Genomic DNA, 23,640 nt, shown 5'->3' on the forward strand with positions numbered 1-23,640 from the left:
AAATGTCAAGAAGAAGTAGATAAAGACCAAAAAAGAGATGGAGAGATTAATCGAATGCGATATGAGGACGGCTGATGTGAGCGTAGATGATGAGGCAGATCGTGTCAAGTAGAAATTTAGGATAAGAGTGGTAGTAATTGGGATTAAGACGAGGAAAAAGAAGAAAAGAAGAAGATACTTATTTAAATATAAATAAGGTTTAACCATTACTTTATTAAATTTTGAATAATTTTTACTCCAATTTTGTTGTAACTGTTTTATTTATTGAAAAATACTATATAAATATTTATATAAAAAAATCGATTATAATTACTTTTTTTACTCGTTATAATTTAATATTATATTAAAATTGAAAATTACTAAACTCAATAAATTTATTCATTATTTTACTAATTTGTGTAAAAAACCTGATTAAACAACTATTTATTTATTAACTTGCTTGTTAAAACTTATTCAATACTAATTGGACTATTACCCTATCAATGGTGTAAGAGTACGCTTTTATTTTTCATTTTATTACGGTTATTCACTTATTAAATAAAGTTCATATCTTAGTGTTGATACTTAATTTATATTTTTTGACAATTTTTCTATACAAAAAAAAATAGTTTATTATAACCATAATATACAAGTTATACGTAATAAAACAAATTGTACTAGGTTTATTCCAAAAATACTTTGAGTAGAAATCATACTGCGTATTTCGCCTACTTATTCATACTCCAATTAACCTTTATTTGACAAGATAATTGAATAAAAAGTATCTAGCGCGGTGTTTATATTGTTTGATTGTACATACTTAACCAATTATCAAATGCTAAAGGGTTAATTACGTGATCGTTTTAATCTCTCTTAAAATTCTATAATTTTTTAACAGAGTTATTTTGTATTACATAATAATGTATCCAATAGAGCAAGGTGATAATAATCTATAGTACTAAAATATCAGTAGCTTTAATAACATATGTTAAATTCATAATTTAAAAATGTAGATTAAGATAGGAGCCTTTACTGTTAGGTACTGTGTTAATCACATATTGGGGATAACGAGACAAATATTCTTTTAAAAAAATATAAAAAGTAACATAAACTTTAATTTAACATATATTTTAAAGACACACTATTTCCAAAACCTTTTCAAACGTTAAGTTGAAAAAATTGACTTTTGTGAAAATGTTGCTATTTTGAATCCACCCCTGTGAGAGATAATGGGTTAGGTTTTGAAAAAAATTATATAAAATGAAAAGGAAATAACCAAGTTTCTAAATAAAAACAATTATTTTGATTTGTTCATTTTTCAATAAGTTTGACAATTTTTAGAAAAATAATGTCGAAATTTATCGATATTAAAAATCATAATTTTTTGGGGAATTTCCTTTGTTTATAGGGAACAAGGGAAATTTTTTCAATTTTAAAGGGCAATGTCTTCAGCTAGATTCAATTTATTATATTTTGACGTATCATTGAAAGAATTGGTTCAATGAAAACTGAGAAAAAATGGTAACAGACACAAAAAAAAAATTATATAAAAAAATAAAAAATACATCATGGTAAAATTAATAACTTCTCAGCTTTAAGGGAAAAAAAGTATTTCAAAATATTTATACTTGTATTTTAATATTTTTTTCTTAAAGTATTTAAATATGTATTATTTATCATTTTTGCTCGAATTATTTGAATGCATATTATCAATATATTTTTATATTATTATTTATATATTTCAACATAATTGATAGGAGGGTTCAGAGAAATAATTCAAAAGGATTAAAACTGTTTAGTAATTTAAAAGATTTTAGAAAATAAATAATTTCAATTTTTTTTAAATATTTTCAATTAAAGCACAAATTATATAAATATTTCATTTGAATATAATTTAAAGTCTAACTGATTTATGCAAATTTCGTATTAGTATATTTTACAACCGATAAGTAAATAAAAGGAAGTATCGTTAAAATATAATTATTATTCATGACATTATTTTAGTGCGTACTTTTTTGTATTTTATTAAGTTTTATACAACATGATTATTCCCTAAAGCCGTTTAAAAGGTTGCATAATATAAATATATTATGCGTTTGTTTTTATAAGCTGTGCATGACTATGATTCGTGTAAAAGTAAAAAAAAAACTCAACTTGAAGACATCAATTATATTTAAACCTCAACGAATTTCAGATAAATTATCACGATAAGTATTCAAATTAGATTTGACACAGAGACTTAAATTTTATTAACATGAAACACCTTTGTGATTTTTTCAGTTAGTTATTGTAAAAATAATTTAAAATACAACATCAAAATTATAATGGAAAAAAAATTAATAATAATAACTACTGCTAATTATGAAAACATTAAATTTTTTTAATGAAATCTTAAGATTAATCAATAGTTGGAAATCGAAAATTTGTTCTTTTTTTCGTGAAAAACTACATAATAAACTTTAAAAAAAATATTTACAGAAATGAAAATGGTAAAACCTTATTTAAAAATAAAATATTTTGAAAATATAAAATAATTAATAAAATATTAATTTAGGTAATCATCAATTGATTAACCTTCAATTAAATATTTTAAGAAAGTTAAATGACTATTTAAATAACAATAAAGAAAGTATTTCTATTTTAATAAAAGTTTATTAAAATTGTGAAATAACAAATAGAAAATTTTATTTTGATATTTATATTTAATATAGCTCAAGGTTTTTTTTTTTTGTTAAAATTTTTCAATAAATGAATCATACTTTCAGTTGATTAAAATCATTATTGCCAATATACTCAATACTTAATAGCATACAGAAGTATAATTATATTTTATTCAACAAATAGTGAAAATAGAATTATATATTTTTATAAATGAAAACGATTAAACATACAAAATATTCATAACTGTTCTATTAGATAAGAATAGTCATGTGCATTAGATATTGAAAAACAATTTTTTCATTTTCATAAATCACACCTTTAATAATTGTTTTAATGCTTATAAATATGAGTTATGCAAAATGATAAATAAAATTGTTATTAAAAAAAAAATAGCTTTAAAGTTATTGCTAAAAAATCACTGATAATAGGATTTAAGAATTTTAACTAAGCTTAAAGCATGAGTAAAACAGACAATAAGACAGAAAATTTTTTAGGGGTGCCACTTGTTAATAAAAAACAAATGTAAAAATATAATGACGAAATTAAAATAAAATGTTGAAGGGATTGACTGAATTTCACATCTCCTTTAAAATATTTTAATTAGAAAAACTTTAATTTTTATAATTTATAGGTAAGTTTAATCCGACGTAAACAATTAACGAAAAATGTATAAAAACATATAACTTCAAGTAAAATTAAACAAAACTTCCATATGTACTATTAACTAAAAACGAAACAAAAAAATAAACTTAACTAATCAAAAAATTAAATTATATTGACGATTCGTTACAACTTAAAAGGAACAATGACTTTGAAGAAATTTTAACCAACATTTCTCAACATACTGCAAAATGAAAAATATTATAAATTTATAACTTTTTAATTATTGATAACATAAAACGTTTAACGTAATACTATTTTAGTTTTAACTATCATAACATAAAAACAAAATAAATAATTTTGATTCCATCCATAAGTATGGTAAAAATATATACATATCTTTTTTCAATAAATTAAGTGGTTCATGAAAGAAGAATATAATATAGATAAATTATATATACAATATTTTTCTATGCTAGTTTTGTTATAAGTTATTACAGTTTTGAATATGAGCAATGATAATATGGGGTTGTTGTTGAAAGAATTAAATTATTTTTATTATTATGTTTTTATTTATTTCAAACACGAATGTTCATCATTGTTAGGACATCATGCACAAGTAGACAAACACCGTGTAGTTTTCAATGTTAAAAGTAATATTAACAAATCTAGTAACCACTAATATTTACCAAACATTTAATATTTAAAAGACTTTGCCACATGAGTTTTATTTCTATATAAAATATTGCATTATACTTAGTATACATGAGTGGTCATTTAAAGTTTAATATACAGAGTGATCAGTTAGACCAGGAAACAGGTTTCTTTTGTTCTCATTGTTTTTAACAATTTACCTTTTTCTTTATTTACTTTTATTTATTTATACACTCTGTATAATAGCTTATTTCTTTGTCTATTATAAAATAATAAGTTATCATATGTAGTTTCAAATATCTTAATATTAATACTTCCTAAATAATTTTATTTCATATTTGTACTCTAACCTTTAAAAATTTATTGCACTTGAAATATATATTTATGTATAACACAAATTTATAATAATTATTTTAATAAAATTATAAAAATTATGAAACAATAGCTCTTAAATATGCATATTGAACACATTCAATTTTTACATACATTTATTCATTAGAAGTAGAATATAAAAAAATTTATTTAATTTGAAAATTAACTAATTTTTAAGAATATTTCTACTTTTTATTATGTATCTTGCACTAAAATTCATTTTGCAGTGTGTAAATATTAAACTATTATATTTCTTTTCAAAAAAGTACGGTATAATTCAATCGTAACAAACAATAATTTTATTTAATGATATAACTTTCTTATATTTATTAAAAAAAGTGATATATTTTCTTGAACGAACTTATTTATGCATGAAATTAAATTTTTAATATTATTTTTTCAATATTTCTATAATTATGAATTTTTTCCAATATATTTTTCATTGATAGACAGATATTATAGCTAAAATAAATATCTTTTCTCTGCCTTTAATCCAACTACTGAGGCGGGTCACTATTATCCTAAACTTCCTCATGGCATGATCTCCAACATCATCTACGAACATTAGCCTTCCACACATCGTATAAAATAACATCCCTAAGTTTATTTTTTGGTCTTCCCCTACTTCTTCTTCCTTCAACATTCATTTCCATAATTGATTTCACAGCTTCCGTTCCTTTCTCCTCATAACATGACCAAACTATCTAAGTCTATTTTCTCTCGTCTTATCCACGATTGACAAGACACCTATACTCCCTTTTATATGTTCGTTCCTTATCATACCTTATCTAGTCACTCCACTCATCGATCTAAGTATTATTTGCTACACTCATTCTCTACTCTATTCTCTTGTCAACCGCACAACATTCTGAACCATACATCATAGTTGGTCTCTAAAGTCTTATAGATCTTACCTTTCAACTTCATTGAAATTTTCTTATCGCATAACACGCTTCACCCACTCTCACTAAATCCTGTATCTTGCATCCTCGTCAATACTACCGTGCTTTCTCATAGCTGATTCTAAATACTTAAAAATTTTCTACCTCTCATATCATGTCCTCTCTTATTGTCACTGATCGTCTCAATTCATCTATCCCGTGTCCTTTTTTGTCAAACTCGTACTCTATATACACTGTTCTACTAACTCCTACTTTTTCTTAATCCATTTCCTTCATTAGTTGATTTATACATTCCTAGCCTTTGAATAATTTTCTCCTATTAACACTATATCCTTGTATTTCTCAACTATATTCCTCCATCACTATAAAAAATAAGTAAGAGCCTAAAGCAGAACTTCTACTTTTACTCTAAAATCTTCTATTACTCCGTCCAGACTTTTTACCCTGTTACAAGTGCCATCACACATATCCTTTACTATAATAATGTACTTTTTTGGGACTCCTTTTATTATTAAATAGAAGTAATAGTATTTTATAAAAAAAATTATTTTTTCTATAGAAATAATAAAAATCATAGTGAAAAATAGCATTACAACGGAAACGGCTTAGACTATGTATTTTTTTTAAATAATGGTTTACTTAAATGAACATAATTTTATTTTAAATATTAAAATATGTAATGAACATTATTTTTATTTGCAAATAAATTATATTATTGTTTTAGGCCATGATGGAAAAATATTGCACTGTAGCTGCGGTAATGGCTTTTGCACTTATTCTGACCAAGATATTGTGTGATGCAGCCGAAAATGTCGATATGAATAATTTTCGTCAATTTTGTACTTGTCCAAAACCATCATCGGATATAAAAGAATTGCAATGTACATGTAATGACAATCAACTTGAAAAAATCCCAAGAAATCTTCCTTCATTTTTACAACAATTGTATATAAGCTGATTATTAATTAATACGAGTTGTTATACTAAGTACTTGTTTTAATTATAGGACAATCATAGATGCAGCCATTGAAAATTTGGACAAGAATTCGTTTTCTATGTATAAGCAAAGCCTTACAGATATGTGAGTTAAATTTTATAATATTTGATGTATAATTGTTTAAATTGAAAGTATAACAAATATTTCATCTCGATATATCAGAGTTAGAAAACATAAATAATATATTTTTTTAAATAACTATTAAATTTTTTTATTTCCTTATACATTGTATATTCCGAAAATATAAATATAAAAATATTTTCAACCCCCTTGGGGCACGTATTAGAGTTGACCAATCGTCACCAAATTTTGTACAATTTATTTTTTCATGTATTTGTATAATTCTAGGGGGTGGCACTTTGTAATTTTTACATTTTATAAATAAGGGACACCCTAATATATATACATGCATTAGTTACTGACTATTTTTTTTCTTCACTCCCAACTCAAAATATTATTGGAAATATCAAAAAAAAATTTCCTGAAAATTTGAGTCCTTAATTTTAATACTGATAGTAATTTTCCAGAGCAGGTAAAGATTTTCCATTTAAAATACACGTAAATTTGGGTTTTTATTTTGTTAATTTCTATGATTCTGTGGCATTTTGTGCTACCACGTGATGCAAAGTCGCGATTTTGCCGGGGGTAGACTTTTTACAAAAGTAACCAATGCAGCGTAACAGCCTCATATCGACGAGTAATATAGTACCCTGAACCTAATTTTTGCATAAAATTTCCATTTTTTGGCATTATTTCATAAATCTTGATTTATTGACAAAATATAAACTTGAAGAAAATTTAATTACCAACAAAAAAGTCCGTATTACAATAAGCTAAAATTAATATTTCTCAAGATATTCAATTTTAAAATTTCAAAGTTTGTGTGTGATCAAATCAAATTTTATCAGTATTAGTTACTTACATAAAAATGTGACTTCATTACAGAATATTAATGAAATGCAAAAACTTGAAAACTATAGAAGATGGCGTCTTTGACGACATGCCTCATTTGCGAGCAATGTAAGTTGAGCTTAAAAACAATAACAATCATTAAGATATATTTTAACGTTTATGATAATAAAAAATATTGAAAATACTCTGTTGATATCACATTTTTTTTCGTAAAATGTCTTAGTTCATAAATATAAATGTGTTTTTATGTAATTAGTTACGAAAATCAAAAAATCTTATCATATTTAGTAAGATAATACTTTAATAAATTACATTATAACCCAAAATGTGTTTCAAATTTTACACATATATGTGGTCTATGAACAAATAAGGGAATTAACTTTTGCAAACCATCTTAAAAGTTTTGAAATAACTTTAAAACTTTGACAAGTAAAAAAAATTACTTGCATTATTTGTTCAATAAGTACACGAATGTCGAATTTTGTCCACGCCAGTTCTCTTTGAACATAAGCTAGAGCACGTACAGTAACTACAAGTACTGGTCTATAACTATTACAATTCTTATTCCTAATACCACTAACAAATTTTTGGCACGCACTTTGTCAATCCCTCGAGGGTGGTGGTAAGCAAAAAAGTCATTTTGATACAGTTTTCTTTATTGTCTAAGTGGTATGATTTTTTCGTAGAATTTTATTTGATTGTGTAAAAAAAACTGATCTTTAAAGTTAACCTCAAAATTGAACCTTTCTAAGTATAATAATCAAAAAGCTGTTTGATTTATTCAGATAATTTTTTCTTAAAATTTTAATTAAGAATTTATACATATATAAAGAATTATTTTCAAATCATAAAATAATTCTCAATACATAGAATCTATGTATCTATGTATCATAGAATCTTGTATCTAAGATACAAGTAAAATATACCTATTATAGATTTATTCTATTCGTATCTTCTCTATCCACGATCTTGATGGAGTAATACTGTTTTCTTTAGTTAGTATTATTTTTTTAATGCAAAATTTTAATTATCATTAATATACAAATTACAAAATAAAATGAAAAGCATTTTCTTTAAAATTTCTTAAACATAGTTTGTATGCATAGAGTATACAAAGTGATAGGTATATCATAAACTACTCGATGACTTGCAAAATAAGTACAATATTGTAAAATAAATTTTGATTTCTTTTAGTTACATTTATTATTGGATTAATCAGCTATTAATTACTTTCTATAATCATCCTTTATAACTTGAAGGGGTGTCAACTTTAAATTTTTAAATGGCAACATATTTATATAGTTTACAAAATATGAAAAATCTAATTAAAAAAATAACTTGTCGACAACAAATTTTGGATTAATATTTCAGAAGTTATTAACAAATTAAAGTAAAGACTGGATGTGAGGAGTAGGTACTGCAATTTTTATCACTAGGCATTTCCCTGTCGTACTTTTCATCTCGTCTAGGTATAAAAATGAGAATAACTTCCGAAGAACTGATCTCAATATTGCTATGAACCTGTCATTTTCTTAACTAGATAATTTTCTGTTTAATAAGTTAATTAGACATGTATGGTAACATTTAAAGAAATGAAGTTGTCACCCTATACATTGTAAGGAATGATCTTAAAAATTAATTATAAGTTGATAAATAAAGAAATGTATATAACTAAAAAATAAATTGAATTATTTTTCAATTATATATTTATTTTGAGAGTATTCAAGTGGGTTATGATAAATCGATTACCCTGTATATTATTATGTCTCGAATCGTAGATAATTATCGGTGCGATAATTAAGACAATAAATCATAAGACAAAATGTATAGTTGAGACATGTAAGCCTATATCCATGTATTGTATATTGTTACTACAATAACTATACTAAGATAGTGGTTCAATTTATGTCGAACACGTATACTTTCCCATCAGGCACCCTAGTGAGTGATGATATATTAGAGAACAAAAGTAAAGAGTTTTTATTAATTGGTCTACGCAACAGGAAAAATTTCACATGCCATCTCGTAAACGTTCCAAGTATCACAATTATTATCCAATACTTATGATTTTTATAGTCGCGTATAAATTATTTTCATGTAGATTAGGCTTTAATAATATTGATAATAATATTTTTTTCAATTTATTTTCAGTTATATCAGTCACGCGCCGAACTTAAGGATGATTTCGCCGTCAGTGTTTAATGTTACACTGCCTAACTTAAAAATTGTGTAAGTATAAGTTCATTAAATTACTTAAATATTATCAAAATTATATAAAATTAAAATATAATAAAATGATAGTATTACTATAAAAAAATCTAATAACTATGGTATGATATTGTTTTATGTAATTTTCTATAAGATAAAATTCTTAAAATTATTTTAACTAACAATCAATTATAGAAGTATTTGAGTTTGAGCTGGAGACTATTTTTTACTAGATATTTTTATCGTAATATGACAAAAAAATTATATTTTATTTACATAATATTTAAAGAAAAAGAGTTCTGTCTTGTACTAAAACATTAAGAGCTAATTTCATTAGTAAAGTTTGATTTTTGTGCCATTTCTAAATTGTTAATTTTTATTACAAACCATTGAAAATTTGAATTTGTTTTTGTTATAAAGTCGTTATATTATCAATTTATATTAACAATTTGTTTTAACAACTATAACATTTGTTAAAGGTTCTTCTGAAGTGCTATGGTAAAGTATATTAGGTTGTCAAAATTTTGTCATTAAATTAAAATAATATTTAAAATAAAATCTTATTTAAGTGAAGTTAATTTTAAGTGTAATCTATTATCAACATTGTACTATTATAGCGATTAACACTTAGCTAAAAATGACCTCGTCGATTCAAAGCGTCTAAAGAAATTATCCCTATGCCATCAATTTTTATTAAGTAGAATTTGCAATCATTCATTTGAGGTCAATAACTAGTCGTAATAAAATCAAGTATTGGAGAAGGTAAGGAATAGGGTAACTGACATCAAATTGTAAGGAGGAAAGGTGGAGAAAATGATAAAGTCTCCGGGTAAATTATACAATTTGTCATTCATTCTGCTTAGTATTTGGACGACTTGATCTCGTGAAATTAATAAATTGTTTATCGTAAATAAAAATTTGTTTTGGATCAAAACTTGAGTATTTTAAATTAAGTCAAAGATTGATTTTGATGAATAACTGTTCAGGCCATTTTATACAAAATTTAATTAATAAACAATAATTTTTGAAAAATGACAGTTCACAATAAAAAAAGGTGATTAGACGCAATAAATATACATATTATAATACTACCTAAAATATATAAATCAGACTAGTATTAAAAGAAAATTTTTTTTTATCCTGAATCTAGTAAATTGGTATAATCCCAATATTTATTTTTATTTTTTGTCTAGCCTTGTCTTGTTTATGTTTTAGTCATCGAATAACCAAAAGCTTTGACGTCGAAATGATAATCGCAATATAAGTAGTTGTGATCATATCACAATAACAGCCCAACTCGTTTTATGGAATAATCGTACGCGATGCACTTCTATAGTGAAAACATTTACTTACACTGGGTCAAGATCATACAATCTATACTAGTGAAAGTGATAGTGACGTACTTTTTATGGATCAACAGTCAAAATCAAAAAATTATCACTGTGGACAGTGTCAGTCAATTTAATTGTGTCAAAATAGTGTTAAATTTCTTTGACTATATTAATTTTAAAATATTCACTAGTATTATATACGAAACATACACATAACATCGTTATATCACAACTAAAAAGATGGTTTTAGGGTCGAGCAAGAAATCACAGTCTTGTGCAAAACAATTTCGCGACGCTCTTAATATTTTTTATATAAAAAAAAAAATTTTATTATTATTATTAACTTCGTTCGTGCGGTTTTTTTACACACAAAATGTGTAGACTTTATGCATACGAACACTTTACACATTTTAAGCGCTGGTTATAAGTTTTACTCTGTTCAATTAACTTACATTAAGAAAAAAATGACATTAGGAAAATAAATTACTATACAAACTTTAAATTCAAATTTTCCTTAAAAGGTGTGATATTCAACCAAGAAATGTTTGTTTTTATTTTATATTACAAATATCAATGTACTTTTGAGTGTTATTGAATACATATATTATAATACATGCATTAGATATATAGGGTGGATATATATCACTATAACCCTTATAACTTTTGATTCAATATCTATTTTACTGTAATTTTTTTTAAACAATTTTTGTATTTATAAACTACGTTAAAAGCATATTTTTTATTATTTATTTGTAATAACAAATATTGATAAATAATTTTTCAAAATTTTAAGTAGCCGTTTTAGTTTTTAGTCTTAATTAAATAATTTGATGGGTCAATAACAACTTTAGAAAAATGTATACAATTGGTAAGTAGCGTGGTGGGTAGAAATCGTACTAGTGTATATTTATACTACATACTCCACCCACGTTACATACTTAATCATTGTACGAATGTGTTAAAGCTATCATGGATTGTTGTATTTTTATTTTATTTACAGATATGTATATCTGTGTCTTAAGTTTTATGTTAACGTTTCGAACTCGTTGCAGATTTCATTTTTGGAACAATAGTTTATAATAACACATATAGGTTATAATTATACTGAGTATAATTACAACCTGTCGTAACTATGACTCTGAAGAAAAATAACTAAAATACGTTGTTACTGACAACGTCAGTATTTTAGTTACTGTTTTCCATCTTATTAGTTATAAATTAACTTGTAAATGATTATACTGATTTTATTTTTAACAATTTCTATCACTTTTTATTTGAAATCTTTAATATAATTAAAAATTTTTGTATAGCAAAATGTGTAAAGGTTTTACAANATTGTAATATATTTTGTAGTTAAATTACTAAAATATTTAAAATTCCTAAGAAATGTATTTTTTTGTTACTTGATTTTTAACTTTGATGCTAAGCTGAGAAGGTATTGGTTTTACTAAGTTGTGTTTTTTTTTGTGTCTGTTACCACTTTTTCTCAGCTCTCACCGAACGGATTTCTTTCAACGATACGTCAAAAGATCACAAATAGTATCTAGTCGAAGACATTGCCGTTAAAAATTGAAAAAATTTCCCACGTTCCCCGTAAATGGGGGAAACCTCCAAAAAAATTACAAATTTAAAAATCGCTAATTTTCAAAATTTTTTCAATTTTTTTTACTAAAAACTACCGTAACTTTTTTAAAAATGAACATATCAATATAATTTTATTTTTTTATAGATGCTTGATGTCTTTACCTATCATTTGGTATATTTCATTTGTAAATTTGACCCTTTATCTGCCCACAGGGGGGGTTTTAAAATGACAACTTTTTCACAAAAAATTAATTTTCTCAACTTTACTTTTGAAAATGTTCCGGAAGGTCTGACACTTTTATATATATCTTAAATTAAAGCTTATGTAATATACTTTAATTTAAAAAAAAAAAATTGACCTCTGGACTTGTATTCATGGTGAAAACGGCTACCTAATGCTATTTTTGTGTGAAAATTCTTGATTTTATAATTTACATTTTTTACTTTAAAGTGCTATAACTTTTTGAAAAATATATGGATCAATACAATTTTTTATGAGAAATAATATTTTTTAATAATCTCTTTTTCATTTGACATACTCTATCTTAATCAGGATATTAATAAGAAACTAGCAGATCATGTAGCTTTTGGAATAATACAGCAATTTTTTAAAATTAAACACTATCTAAAGATTTGCATCGAAGCGTTTTTTTTTTATAGTGATTTTAATCACTGTCAGATATCATTATACTTGATCCAACTATGCCACGTCACTACTTTGCTGCGACCCCCTTGTGCTGGGTTTTTTTAAATCTAATGTTTGATAACACTTAGAAATCTAGATTTCGGATAGTTATTTTTCATCTTGAAGTACATTGTATAAGCTTTTATTTGATGTAGGATTAAAAAATCAGATTTTTTGGACACATTTTAAAAATTTGAAAAATATGTAAATAATTTGTATGCCTTCACCATACCTTGATTAATGATTTGATTTTAAAAAAATAGTATTGTCGTAAATAAAAAAAAAAGAAGACACTGACTATAATGTATTGTTAGTAGTAACAATATTCTCGGCTGTCACTCTGATTCTTCGAGGGTATTAAAAAGCCGTTTTTATAGAAAATCTGAGTGATTATGGACCCCAATAGCATTTTTAAAAAAATAATCTTATAATAATGTTATAAGAAATTTTTATAATATTTTTTTTTTATCGTTATCTGGGGAGATAGTAAAGTACAAGGTGCAGACGAGGTTCAAAACACAAGAACTTAAGTCAAGTAAAGAGAAGAAACAAGGTAGGTAAAGGTGTCAAAAATTAACAAACTAACTCTTGACGTAACGTTGAAAAACGGACATCGAGAATCGTATACTGAGACTGACGTTTTGACAATGTGCTTACTGGGGTCAATTGGTTTCCTTTAACTTTGGGAATTGAAGGGAATTTTATAAGTTATAGCACCAATAGCTTCAACTAGATATGTTTTGTGATACTGATGTATCGTTGAACAAAATCGGTCCAGTAGGAGCTTATAGTGTATAGAGACACAAAAAAATACCAACAGAGTAAAATAAATAGCTTCTTGGCAACGCATCGAAACCAAAAATAATTTGTTTAGATGCACTACTTAAGTAATACCTTAAATAAATTCTGTTTAATGTTAGTAATACCTTCAAGAGAATATTCACGGGATCTAAACCTTCTTAAAATCATACTTTTATTTTTGTCAAAAACATTAATTGAACTTGAAATTTCAATAGAAAATTTCCTATTAAATTATATTTTCTTAAACCACCCTACTTCAAATGTACTTAGCACTCTATCTACTGTTAGTTTTAATATTTATGAGGCTGGAAAAGTTAATAACCTTTCAACTTTTAGCTTCGATGCGAAGCTGAGAAGGTATTAATTTTAGCATATGTTTATTTTTTTATATTTTTTTTTTTGTGTCTGTCACTACTCTTTCTCAGCTCTCGCTGGACTGATTTTTCTCAATGATACGTTAAAAAATTACAAATCGTATCTAAATGAAGACATTACCCTTAAAAATCGAATATTGTTCCCCGTAAATGGTCAAAACCGGTAAATTTTAATATTTATTTCCTTTTTTTTTCTAAAAATTGCCATAACTTATTTAAAAATGAACGAATAAAAATAATTTTTTTTTATTTTGAAACCTTCAGTAATTTTCATTTATTTGATATAATTTGATCCTTACCTGCCCATAGGGTGGGATTTAAAATAGCAACTTTTTTACAAAACTCGAAATTTTCAACATAAGTTTCAAAAATATTATGGAAATACTGCGTCTTTTAAATATTTGTTAAAATAAAGCTTACTTTATGTACTAGAAGTTCAAAAAAAAAAATTGTACCGACGACCTTTTTTCGGTATTATATTTGTGCAAATAGCAGTCGAAGTATAACAAAAAATATTTTATTATATCTATAATTTCTTCGTATAAATTACAATACTAATTATTAAATATAAATTTAATATTATATTTAATTGCTATAATAGATATTTATTCATATATTATACTTATAAATCATAGAACTTCTAATTATGAATAATGAAGGAAATGGGAATAAATTTTGCTGTTGGAATAATCCACTTATTTCTTAAAATTAAACACTATCTACAGATTTCCATCAAAGCGTTTCTTATGATAGTGATTTTAATCACTGTCAGATATCATCTATACTTGTCCCAACTATGTCTCGTCTATACTGTGCCACGACCCCATTGTGCTACTGTTTTTTATATAGCCAAGTCAATTAAAAGTTTTAAAGAGTTAATTATTAAATAAAATACGTAATTTTTTTAATTAAGTCAAAAGTCAAGTTAGCAAAATCTCATTACATTAACAAGTCAAGTTAAATTAATGCAAGTTCTATTAATTTTGCAAATACAAAATATGCATAAGGTCATATAAGTTTTGGTATGACTGGATTGTAATTAAAAAAAATACATTTCTTATCATATTTAGAATTTATTAAAAGTAGGTTTTTAACAACAATAACACAAATTACGTTAATATGTCGTTAAATGAACAAAAAAGATACTAAGTTCACATAAAATCTAAATATCTTCGTTAAGCTAAACCGTTTATCCCAACCTTGCATATTTATTTACTAATAATTATTAGTCAATTTTCAAAATTTTAAATGCATTTTTTTAGGTTATTTTTTATTTTACAAAGATCAAACATAATATATGTAATATGATTCTTTACTAAAATATTTATGTAGTTTATTTATTGTGACTATAATTTTAAAACATGGACTTGTTTATAATTAGTAAAGTAAATATTTAAGTATGAGTAATCCAAATTGTCAAGGAGTCCCTCGGCAACGGGCGAAGGGATGCCATGTTCGCAAAGTTAAATATTTTGTTATTTTTTGAAAGAACGTGCATTATAAAATATTTTGCAATAATTCACTCTATCATTATTGAATTTAGCCCTTCGTATGTGTTCTCTTATTATCCTTGTCAGATGTTCTTACGGTAAAATGTTTTCTCCCTAGTTTTAAATCTACTATCTTTGTGTGTGTGTGTGCTTATATACATACACACACATGTTTATAAAGAAGAAATTTAATTATCCATATTTCGATTATTCGTGTTCACAATTAACTGTACTCTTTCAAAAATTTGTAAGTATCAATAGTAAAGTCCTAGGTGTGTAATAATTATACGTGGACTGTGAAATATGTAATTTTATTATGTTCCGACGAACATGTTTTTATATTACTTAACATTATCGAAAAAAGTTAAATGAGATGTACATTTGAATATTTGAGGTTTATAATGTAATTCATTAAATAAAAATAAAAAGTCTTGATTAACCATAATTTTCATTTATCCGTGAGATCCCCTTTTCCGTTATTATCTTGGATAACCGATTTTTACTGTTTGTAATAAAATAATGAACTTTTACTATATCTAGTATTATTCAGAAATTAACTATTTATAACTAAAATTTATTTTTAAAACTAGCATTATAATTATTTATACACAAATGTGTAACTAAATGTGTACCTTAAAAGAGTCATAGTTACTCCTGCCGTCCGGGAGTTGGCGATTACCGTATCCGGAAACTACACTGCAGGCTATTAATCTGTCACAACAGTAAGGAAGACAGCGCACGACAAAACTATTCTCTTTAGCCGTTATTTAGGATGAAGTGCACAACACCATCTGGATCCGCTAGTCAACTAAGCGACTTGATGGGGATCAGGGTGCGACTCCCAGCTCATTAAGGGTCATCCGCGCAACAGAACATAAGTCCCATCGTGTCTCTATCAAATCTTAACTCAAAGCCTAATCGAGTCCAACACCATTGAATTCGGCACACTTAACCGAGAACGTGGGCTTCCAGATTGCTCGGTTACCAGATTAACCTAAGCAACCTTGGACTGGTCACAGTCGACGATGTCATCTCTCTGTCTACGCTCGTTATTTCAAAGATTGAACAAAAGATTGAATCATGACGGGACTGCTGAAACAAACCACCTGTTTAATCAGAGACCTGGAATATGAAAACCTCAGGTCTTATGGATACACTCCAACAGATAAAAAATTTACCCGCATTATAATGATGTATAATTTAAATGTGACAAAATAAATCACTTGTCTTGTCTTACTGGTGTTATTAAAAAATGGCAATTTAATAATAATCAGATCCATTCACTATTATTGGGCTGACTGAGCAACTGATGTCCGAACAAGAAACATTTTATGAAATTAAAAATGTTTGTTATTTTTTTCCTCATTAGGTCGATAAAATCAAGCATAAATATATATTATTATAAATTAATTAAAAATAAAACATCAGACTGCAATAACTAGCATTTCTTCGTAACTATTGTAGAGGTTCCAGGCGTTAATCGCCATTCACCACACTGTTTGTCAACGACAGTCAAAGGTTGAAAAGAAATCTACAAATAATTTGTACGCGTATCTGAAATCCAAATAAAAAAACTATGAACATTTTGAAAATATATAAAAATCAGTACGTCATCCGTAGAAAAATGCAATGTGTCATATTCTAGTAACTTTCAAAACAATTATTTCTGACAAATATATATGTGAAATATTGTAAAATAATATATGATTTATATTATACAAGAATAATTTCTTATTATTGTTATTACTAAATTTAAAATAATATAAAAAGAGAATTTCTCTCTTTAAAATTTTGACTCTTTAATATTTATTGACTTTTATTTTTCTTAGACTTAAAAATTACTTAAAAATTTATTTAAAATTAAAACTATACTAATAATGTTAAAATAATAATAATCAAGAATACACAACTTTGATCTTCGATTTCTTTTGATCCATCAAATATGAAACATGTTACAGTTGAAAAAGAATTCACATATTTTTTTCTTTTTAATAATAATAATAAACAAAAAAAATTACAACTTTCTGATTAGTAATTATTGAGTTACACGCACTTTAATATTTATATTATGTAACGTGGTCGGAGTATATGATATAAATATACACTAGTATAAGTTGTATTTAACCAAACTATACACCTAGTCTATATATTAAAATTTTTATAACACAATAAGTACTTATCTTAGAGTTGATATTCAATCAACAAATTTTTTTGTATGTAAAGAGATATAATGTTGAAAAAAAAGTTTATTGTTATTTATTTTTTATTAAAAAATAAAAAATATGATTTTATTATGATATGAAACCATAAAAATTATTTTAAATAACAATGCATATTATTCGTCGGATCAAAAGTTGTTAAAGATATCTAAACCTAGCGATATACTTGTATATTTAAACAATTTTACAGAAGGAACCTTTCCTTAAGATTTATTCATTTTTATTGTCATTAATTTTGTAAATAATAGGCTTTAATTTAAGCCAAGTCATAGTTTAATACCATTTAAAACACTTATAATTTAGTATTAAGAATAGTTCTTAATACCACGATAATTGCAAGTCATTCATTAATTTTAATTTAATATACATATGTTAAGTTTTTATGTGCCATTCATAGGTTTAGGTTACACAAAACCAAAAACGGCTTTGGTAAATATTAACAATTTTATCATTAATTTACAATTAAATAATAAGGATAAAATTTAAGAAATTTTAATAATAATGACGTTTTAAGAATTGTTAAGAAAAATAGGAAAGCTAGATAATAATGTGTTGAGGAACACAAAAGTCTTGTGCTTATATTTTATCATGTTAATATTATAATTAGTCACCTTCCTGAGCAATAACGACAACTTAAATAAATTCACAAATATTTTACTATCAAAAAATATTAATTTTAAAGAAAAATAATAATTTTTAATTTTGATTTTATTTAAATTTTTTTATTACATATAAAAAGACAATTAATATTTATATATATTATATCTACAGTTTTTTTTTTTTTCATATGAAATTTTATTTAAATCAAAAACAATTATATTAAATGGTTTATTTTTTATATTACTAATTTATAAAATGAATTAAGTATAAATAAGAATAAAATCTCTTTTGAAAATATCACTTTTTTGCTTATTAATATTTTTTAAAGTGTTCTAGTTAAATTTAATTTAGAACATTGTACATAATAATACACTTATAACAATGGCAATAAGCTGTAGTAACAATAGAGACTTTTACTAAAATATTTAGAGACAATTTTATGACAGTTATTTTCGTAATATTAGTTTTATATGGTATGGTATTCTATCCTTGAATTCTATTTGAGTCTTACACATTGAATACAAATAGTTTTGCTATACTGTGTAAATGTTTTATAACTTACAATAAATAGAGAACCTTTTGATTTTTGTCATAATTTTCTAGTTTGTTGCCAAAAGTACCTGAAATTCTCGTAAATCATTCAATTAATAATTTTCATTGTATTTTATATGAAACTATAGCCATATTTAAAATAAATCGTTCTCAAATCTCAATTGAGATTTGTTCTAAAAGTACATGAATGTATATTACTGTTTTTATTTCGATACAAAATATTTAGGTGTACACAAATTTTTATAAAGTACACTGTTTTTATGCAATTATGTATATATAATAATGAATTTCTTTGGTTTTATAAAGATTTAATCTATTATAGATTATAATATTCATATTTTTGTTGAAATAGGAGAATTGTACAATCCGGCCTCGAAGAGTGTCCAAATCTTGGATCACTAAAAACAAATAAACCTCTACATATGGTGTAAGTATATATCAAATGTTCAATTCCTTCAAGTGTTAACTTAAATAATATTTTTATGATGGTTTTAAAAATAAAATTAAAAGATAACTGTTGTATCTAAGGAAAACTATTAGAAAGTATAATAACAATGAAAGTATGAAAATTGTATTTATATATTATTTTTTTATCCTTCTTTTCTGGACATTTTCATCGATTTGCCTTTTAATCGGTTAAATTGTTTTATAGTACATTTGTTATTTTATGTTTGCAGTGATCTTGAAAACAATCATATTCAACGAGTAGTTCGAGGAAAAATGCCAGTTAGCGCTGAAATATTGTAAGTAAATAATTTAAGAAAGAATGAAAATTAAGTAATATACATTTTTCTTATTTATTCTAGAGTTATAATAATAACTAACCATGCATTAAGCTAATAGAATGGAAAATACTTATATTAGGTGTATTATAAATGTATAGGATATTTATTTACATTAGTGGCATTAAAAGTCTCAGATCAATACTATTTATGATGACGAAACGAAGGTATTAAATAAATCTAAAAGCTACGAAACGTTTTTTTTTGGGTGTGGTATTAAGTTAAATGACCAATAACATATTTTGGTTCCGTTGTTACTATTATAAGCGCTGTCGGCATACTGATCAGCCGATTGTAAAAATATTTTATTTGTACCACGTGTTAAAAGTTCAAAGTAAGAAAAATATTCAAACGGACGACTTTTAACATAAATTTGAACTTTATTTTTTTATAATTATAAAATATAAGAATACAATAGAATACTTAAACTTGTGTACAAAACTTATAATTAATTATAATTTAATAATTATGTATAATTAATATTTTATAGTATTATGATTAAGAAATTCAAATTCCTTAAATTATTTAATACATGTATGTCGTGGTGGTTTTTACAAGTATATTAATATGATTTCGAATTAATTGTTTTACACAGTTTTTATAAAATAAATTTGAAACAGATCTAGAAGCAAAGTTGTTTATTTTGTTTTTATATTGTAATAGTTAAAACATTATGGATTTATGTTTTCCGTTTTATGGTATTTAAACAAAGTCAATTTTGTATGTTTTATGGTATTTTGGTATTCAAACGTTAATGATAATTTTTTCCCTCATTAAGAATTAACTCGTTATTGTTCGCATGTGAGAACTTCCCTCGCGTATTTTTATGTTGATAAAGCCCATAGTTGTATTTTTCATAAATTCATTGCTTCTTTTAAGTTTAGTTTTTTGTTTGTTTCGTTTTCAGTTATACTTGGAGGTTTTGATTAATTTTACTTGAAGTCATCGTACATTTTTCGTTAATCGTTTACGCTGAATTAAACTTACCCCTCAATTATAAAAAATACATTTTTTTAAATTAAAATAATTTTTAAGGAGAGGTGAAATTAAGTCAACGCCCTTAACATTTTATTTAATTTACGCCAATGATTTAAAAATATTTTAAAACAAAATTGATTTTTCAGTTTTGTTTTTTTTTTTGTTGTCACTAAAATAAAAGAGTTAATCCCTCATTCATATTTTATTCTTGAAGTGGTAAGATAATTAATTAATTCTAAGAAAATAATTAAACGTTATCGCATACATTTAAGTAAAAACCATAATATAAAAAATTTCAATAATTTTAATTTATTGATTTATATTTTTTATAAGAACCAAATATTTGTTCGGTTTATGTTTAGTTTCGTTTTGATTAGTTATATTTAGAGGTTTTGACTAATTTTAATAGAAGTTATATGTTTTTTGTTGTTAAATACATTTTTCGTTAATCGCTAGATATTTTTGTCAAGTCATGATTTAATTTTACATCTTTTGAAAATGTTCTATTAAAGAGGTAACGCATTACAACGAAAATGTACAAATTCATGTCGCCAAATCATTTTTTTATAACTTTAGGATATTATCTTCAATATTGCTTTTTTTACTTTTGTTAGATTTATTTGGTAGACTGGAAAAATTACACGAGATCTATCTTGTTTTGTAACTCTTATGATCGTCACAAAAGCCATTCAAAACACATCAAGACTATTAAAAAAAAGTATAAAACAAGCACTCTTATTACATTTTTAATTTACTTGGTTTCTTTTTACGTTAAACGTTATCACAATCAGTTAACGAGAAAATATAAGTATCGACGTTTAAACTTTTTTGGTAAGATTTTTAAAATCATTAGTTCATTTGAATCTCCATACCAAACTTACGTTAAATAGACGTATCTCATACGATCAAAATGCAATATTCGTATAATTAAATATTATTTTTGTTTTGTAATAAAAATGTAAATTAAATTTCTGTCAAATTATGAAATTCGAAGTTTTCAAAGTTAAATCATAAAAAGTAAAGAGTTTCGTAATATTTGGTACATTTATTATAAATTATAGGTTCTGTAAGCATAAAATTATAATATATAATTCATACTAATTATACATCTAATTTTTAATGTAATTTTATACTAAAATATAAATCACATGGGACGGACTCGCCAATTTAATCTTGCCGTTTTATCGGTATAATAAAATAACAAAAACCTCTTTTGTAAATTTCTTTTGTTCTACCCATGAGATTTGAGCTGACAATCTCACTTGGTAATAATATTACTGCGAAATGCTAAACTAATTTTGATTATTATTACAGTACCTGAAAAGTATTTAATTTATATCTTTATTAAAAGTGAAACTGTCCAGGTTAAAAAAGTAAACACACAATAGGTTCTACGATGATTACCTTTATTTAAACTTTGGAGAGTAATTGGGTTTAAAAAACATTCAACAAGAACAACGAAGTATAGCACTAGTGTTTACGTAGCACTAGTAACTTAATATAATTCCTTGAAAACTTTAAACTGTTATTTTATTAAATACATAAAAGGTTAAAAAAAAAATTTGGTTAATGTGAAAAATTAAAACGGAATTGAATCCTAGTACCCACACACCTAAACACGATTAAATTATTTTATGTATTACGAAGATAACATTTCTTCAAGAACACAATTGATCTTTCTTTAACTGATGGACATTTAAGCATCATGAAATCCACCTTTCTTTAGACAATAAACAATGATTACTCCCACTCAGTTTCACCGATGTCAAATAATAGAGATGTCTTTGGAGCGTACTGCTATAATGCGTGTTTAAGTAATACTCTGCTATATTGAGTAGTCAAATAGGATTTTATTGCTAATCGTCAATATTACACTTCAACACTAATGGAAGTAAACCAATTTTTTTCAAAATTTGAAATACCACTAAGCTCTTGATACGTTCATTCGTTAAATGTCAAGCTGTCGAATCGATTTTTTAAAATTTGGTCCTTATTGAATGATATGCATATTATCTAATACCAGCTTAACAAATAATAATGAAGCCATTATCGCAATGTTTCAAAAATCATTAAATAAAAGTGATAAAAATTATAATAATTTTATTATCGAACTAGATAATATTTAGTTCAATAAAAATTATATTTTTATTAATTGAACATTTCATAGCAAAGATACAATATGTTAACAAGTTTTAATTTCATTAACGCTAATGGTATGGTACACATGTCCTAACTCATATACCTATACATATTTATTACTCGAGAGTCCCTTAAGTCATTTTAAACAATACATACATTAACGTTTATGTACATTTTAAAATGCCCTATTTTTTGACGAATTTCGTGTTCATCTACCGATAGTCTTGTCGTGTAATAAACAACATAAAAATTCATTTATGAATATAAAAATTATTAATTTATAAATAAATAATAATTTTAATTCAAAACCAGCGCTAGAAAATCGCATGTGAAAATATTGTGCTATGCTATTATTATGTAATGCACCCTTGAAATGATGAACAATTAAATTAAATGTAATTAATCAAACAACAACTATTCAAATATATTATATGAATAGTTCTTCTAACATAATAATTGAACTATCGCTATAATAACCAGAATTTTTAATTGGGTCAACTATGTATACATATAATTATACGTGCTCTATATTTCTCAAATTAAACACATATTTTACAACTGAAAGTTATGTGTGTTTATGCATATCACGATCTTATATTAGTATATTTTCTTTAGAAAAACAGACTGTACTGTCGACTCTTAAAAATTTTAATACTTCAGGTCAATAACAAATTCAAAATTCTCATAATTTATGTATGAAATTCAACATACTAAACAAATATATGGCTTTACATTTTTATCATTTATTTTATTGAATAGAGAATAATAGGCAAATCTTATTATAACAGTTGAAAGGCTACTTATTGTAAAAGAAGCTTTT

General features: G+C 24.7%; 1 protein-coding gene across 7 annotated transcripts in view; it reads left to right on the forward strand.

Moving 5' to 3' along the window:
* The window catches only part of LOC126907084 (lutropin-choriogonadotropic hormone receptor-like), a 66,449-nt gene that overhangs the window by 26,228 nt on the left and 16,581 nt on the right, over positions 1-23,640 (forward strand). For all 7 annotated transcript variants that reach the window (XR_007704419.1, XR_007704417.1, XR_007704418.1 and 4 more), the window contains 6 exons: positions 5,893-6,113; positions 6,175-6,249; positions 7,111-7,185; positions 9,229-9,306; positions 19,274-19,348; positions 19,599-19,664. Coding sequence is in view for 4 of the 7 variants with exons in the window: in XM_050688114.1 (XP_050544071.1) it covers positions 5,896-6,113; positions 6,175-6,249; positions 7,111-7,185; positions 9,229-9,306; positions 19,274-19,348; positions 19,599-19,664 (587 nt within the window). In the remaining 3 variants the exon portion in view is untranslated. The remainder of the gene's footprint in view (positions 1-5,892; positions 6,114-6,174; positions 6,250-7,110; positions 7,186-9,228; positions 9,307-19,273; positions 19,349-19,598; positions 19,665-23,640) is intronic.

Source organism: Daktulosphaira vitifoliae, unplaced genomic scaffold, assembly GCF_025091365.1.
Source record: "Daktulosphaira vitifoliae isolate Bord-2020 unplaced genomic scaffold, ASM2509136v1 Scaffold_5, whole genome shotgun sequence".
Classification (NCBI taxonomy): Eukaryota; Metazoa; Arthropoda; class Insecta; order Hemiptera; family Phylloxeridae; genus Daktulosphaira; species Daktulosphaira vitifoliae.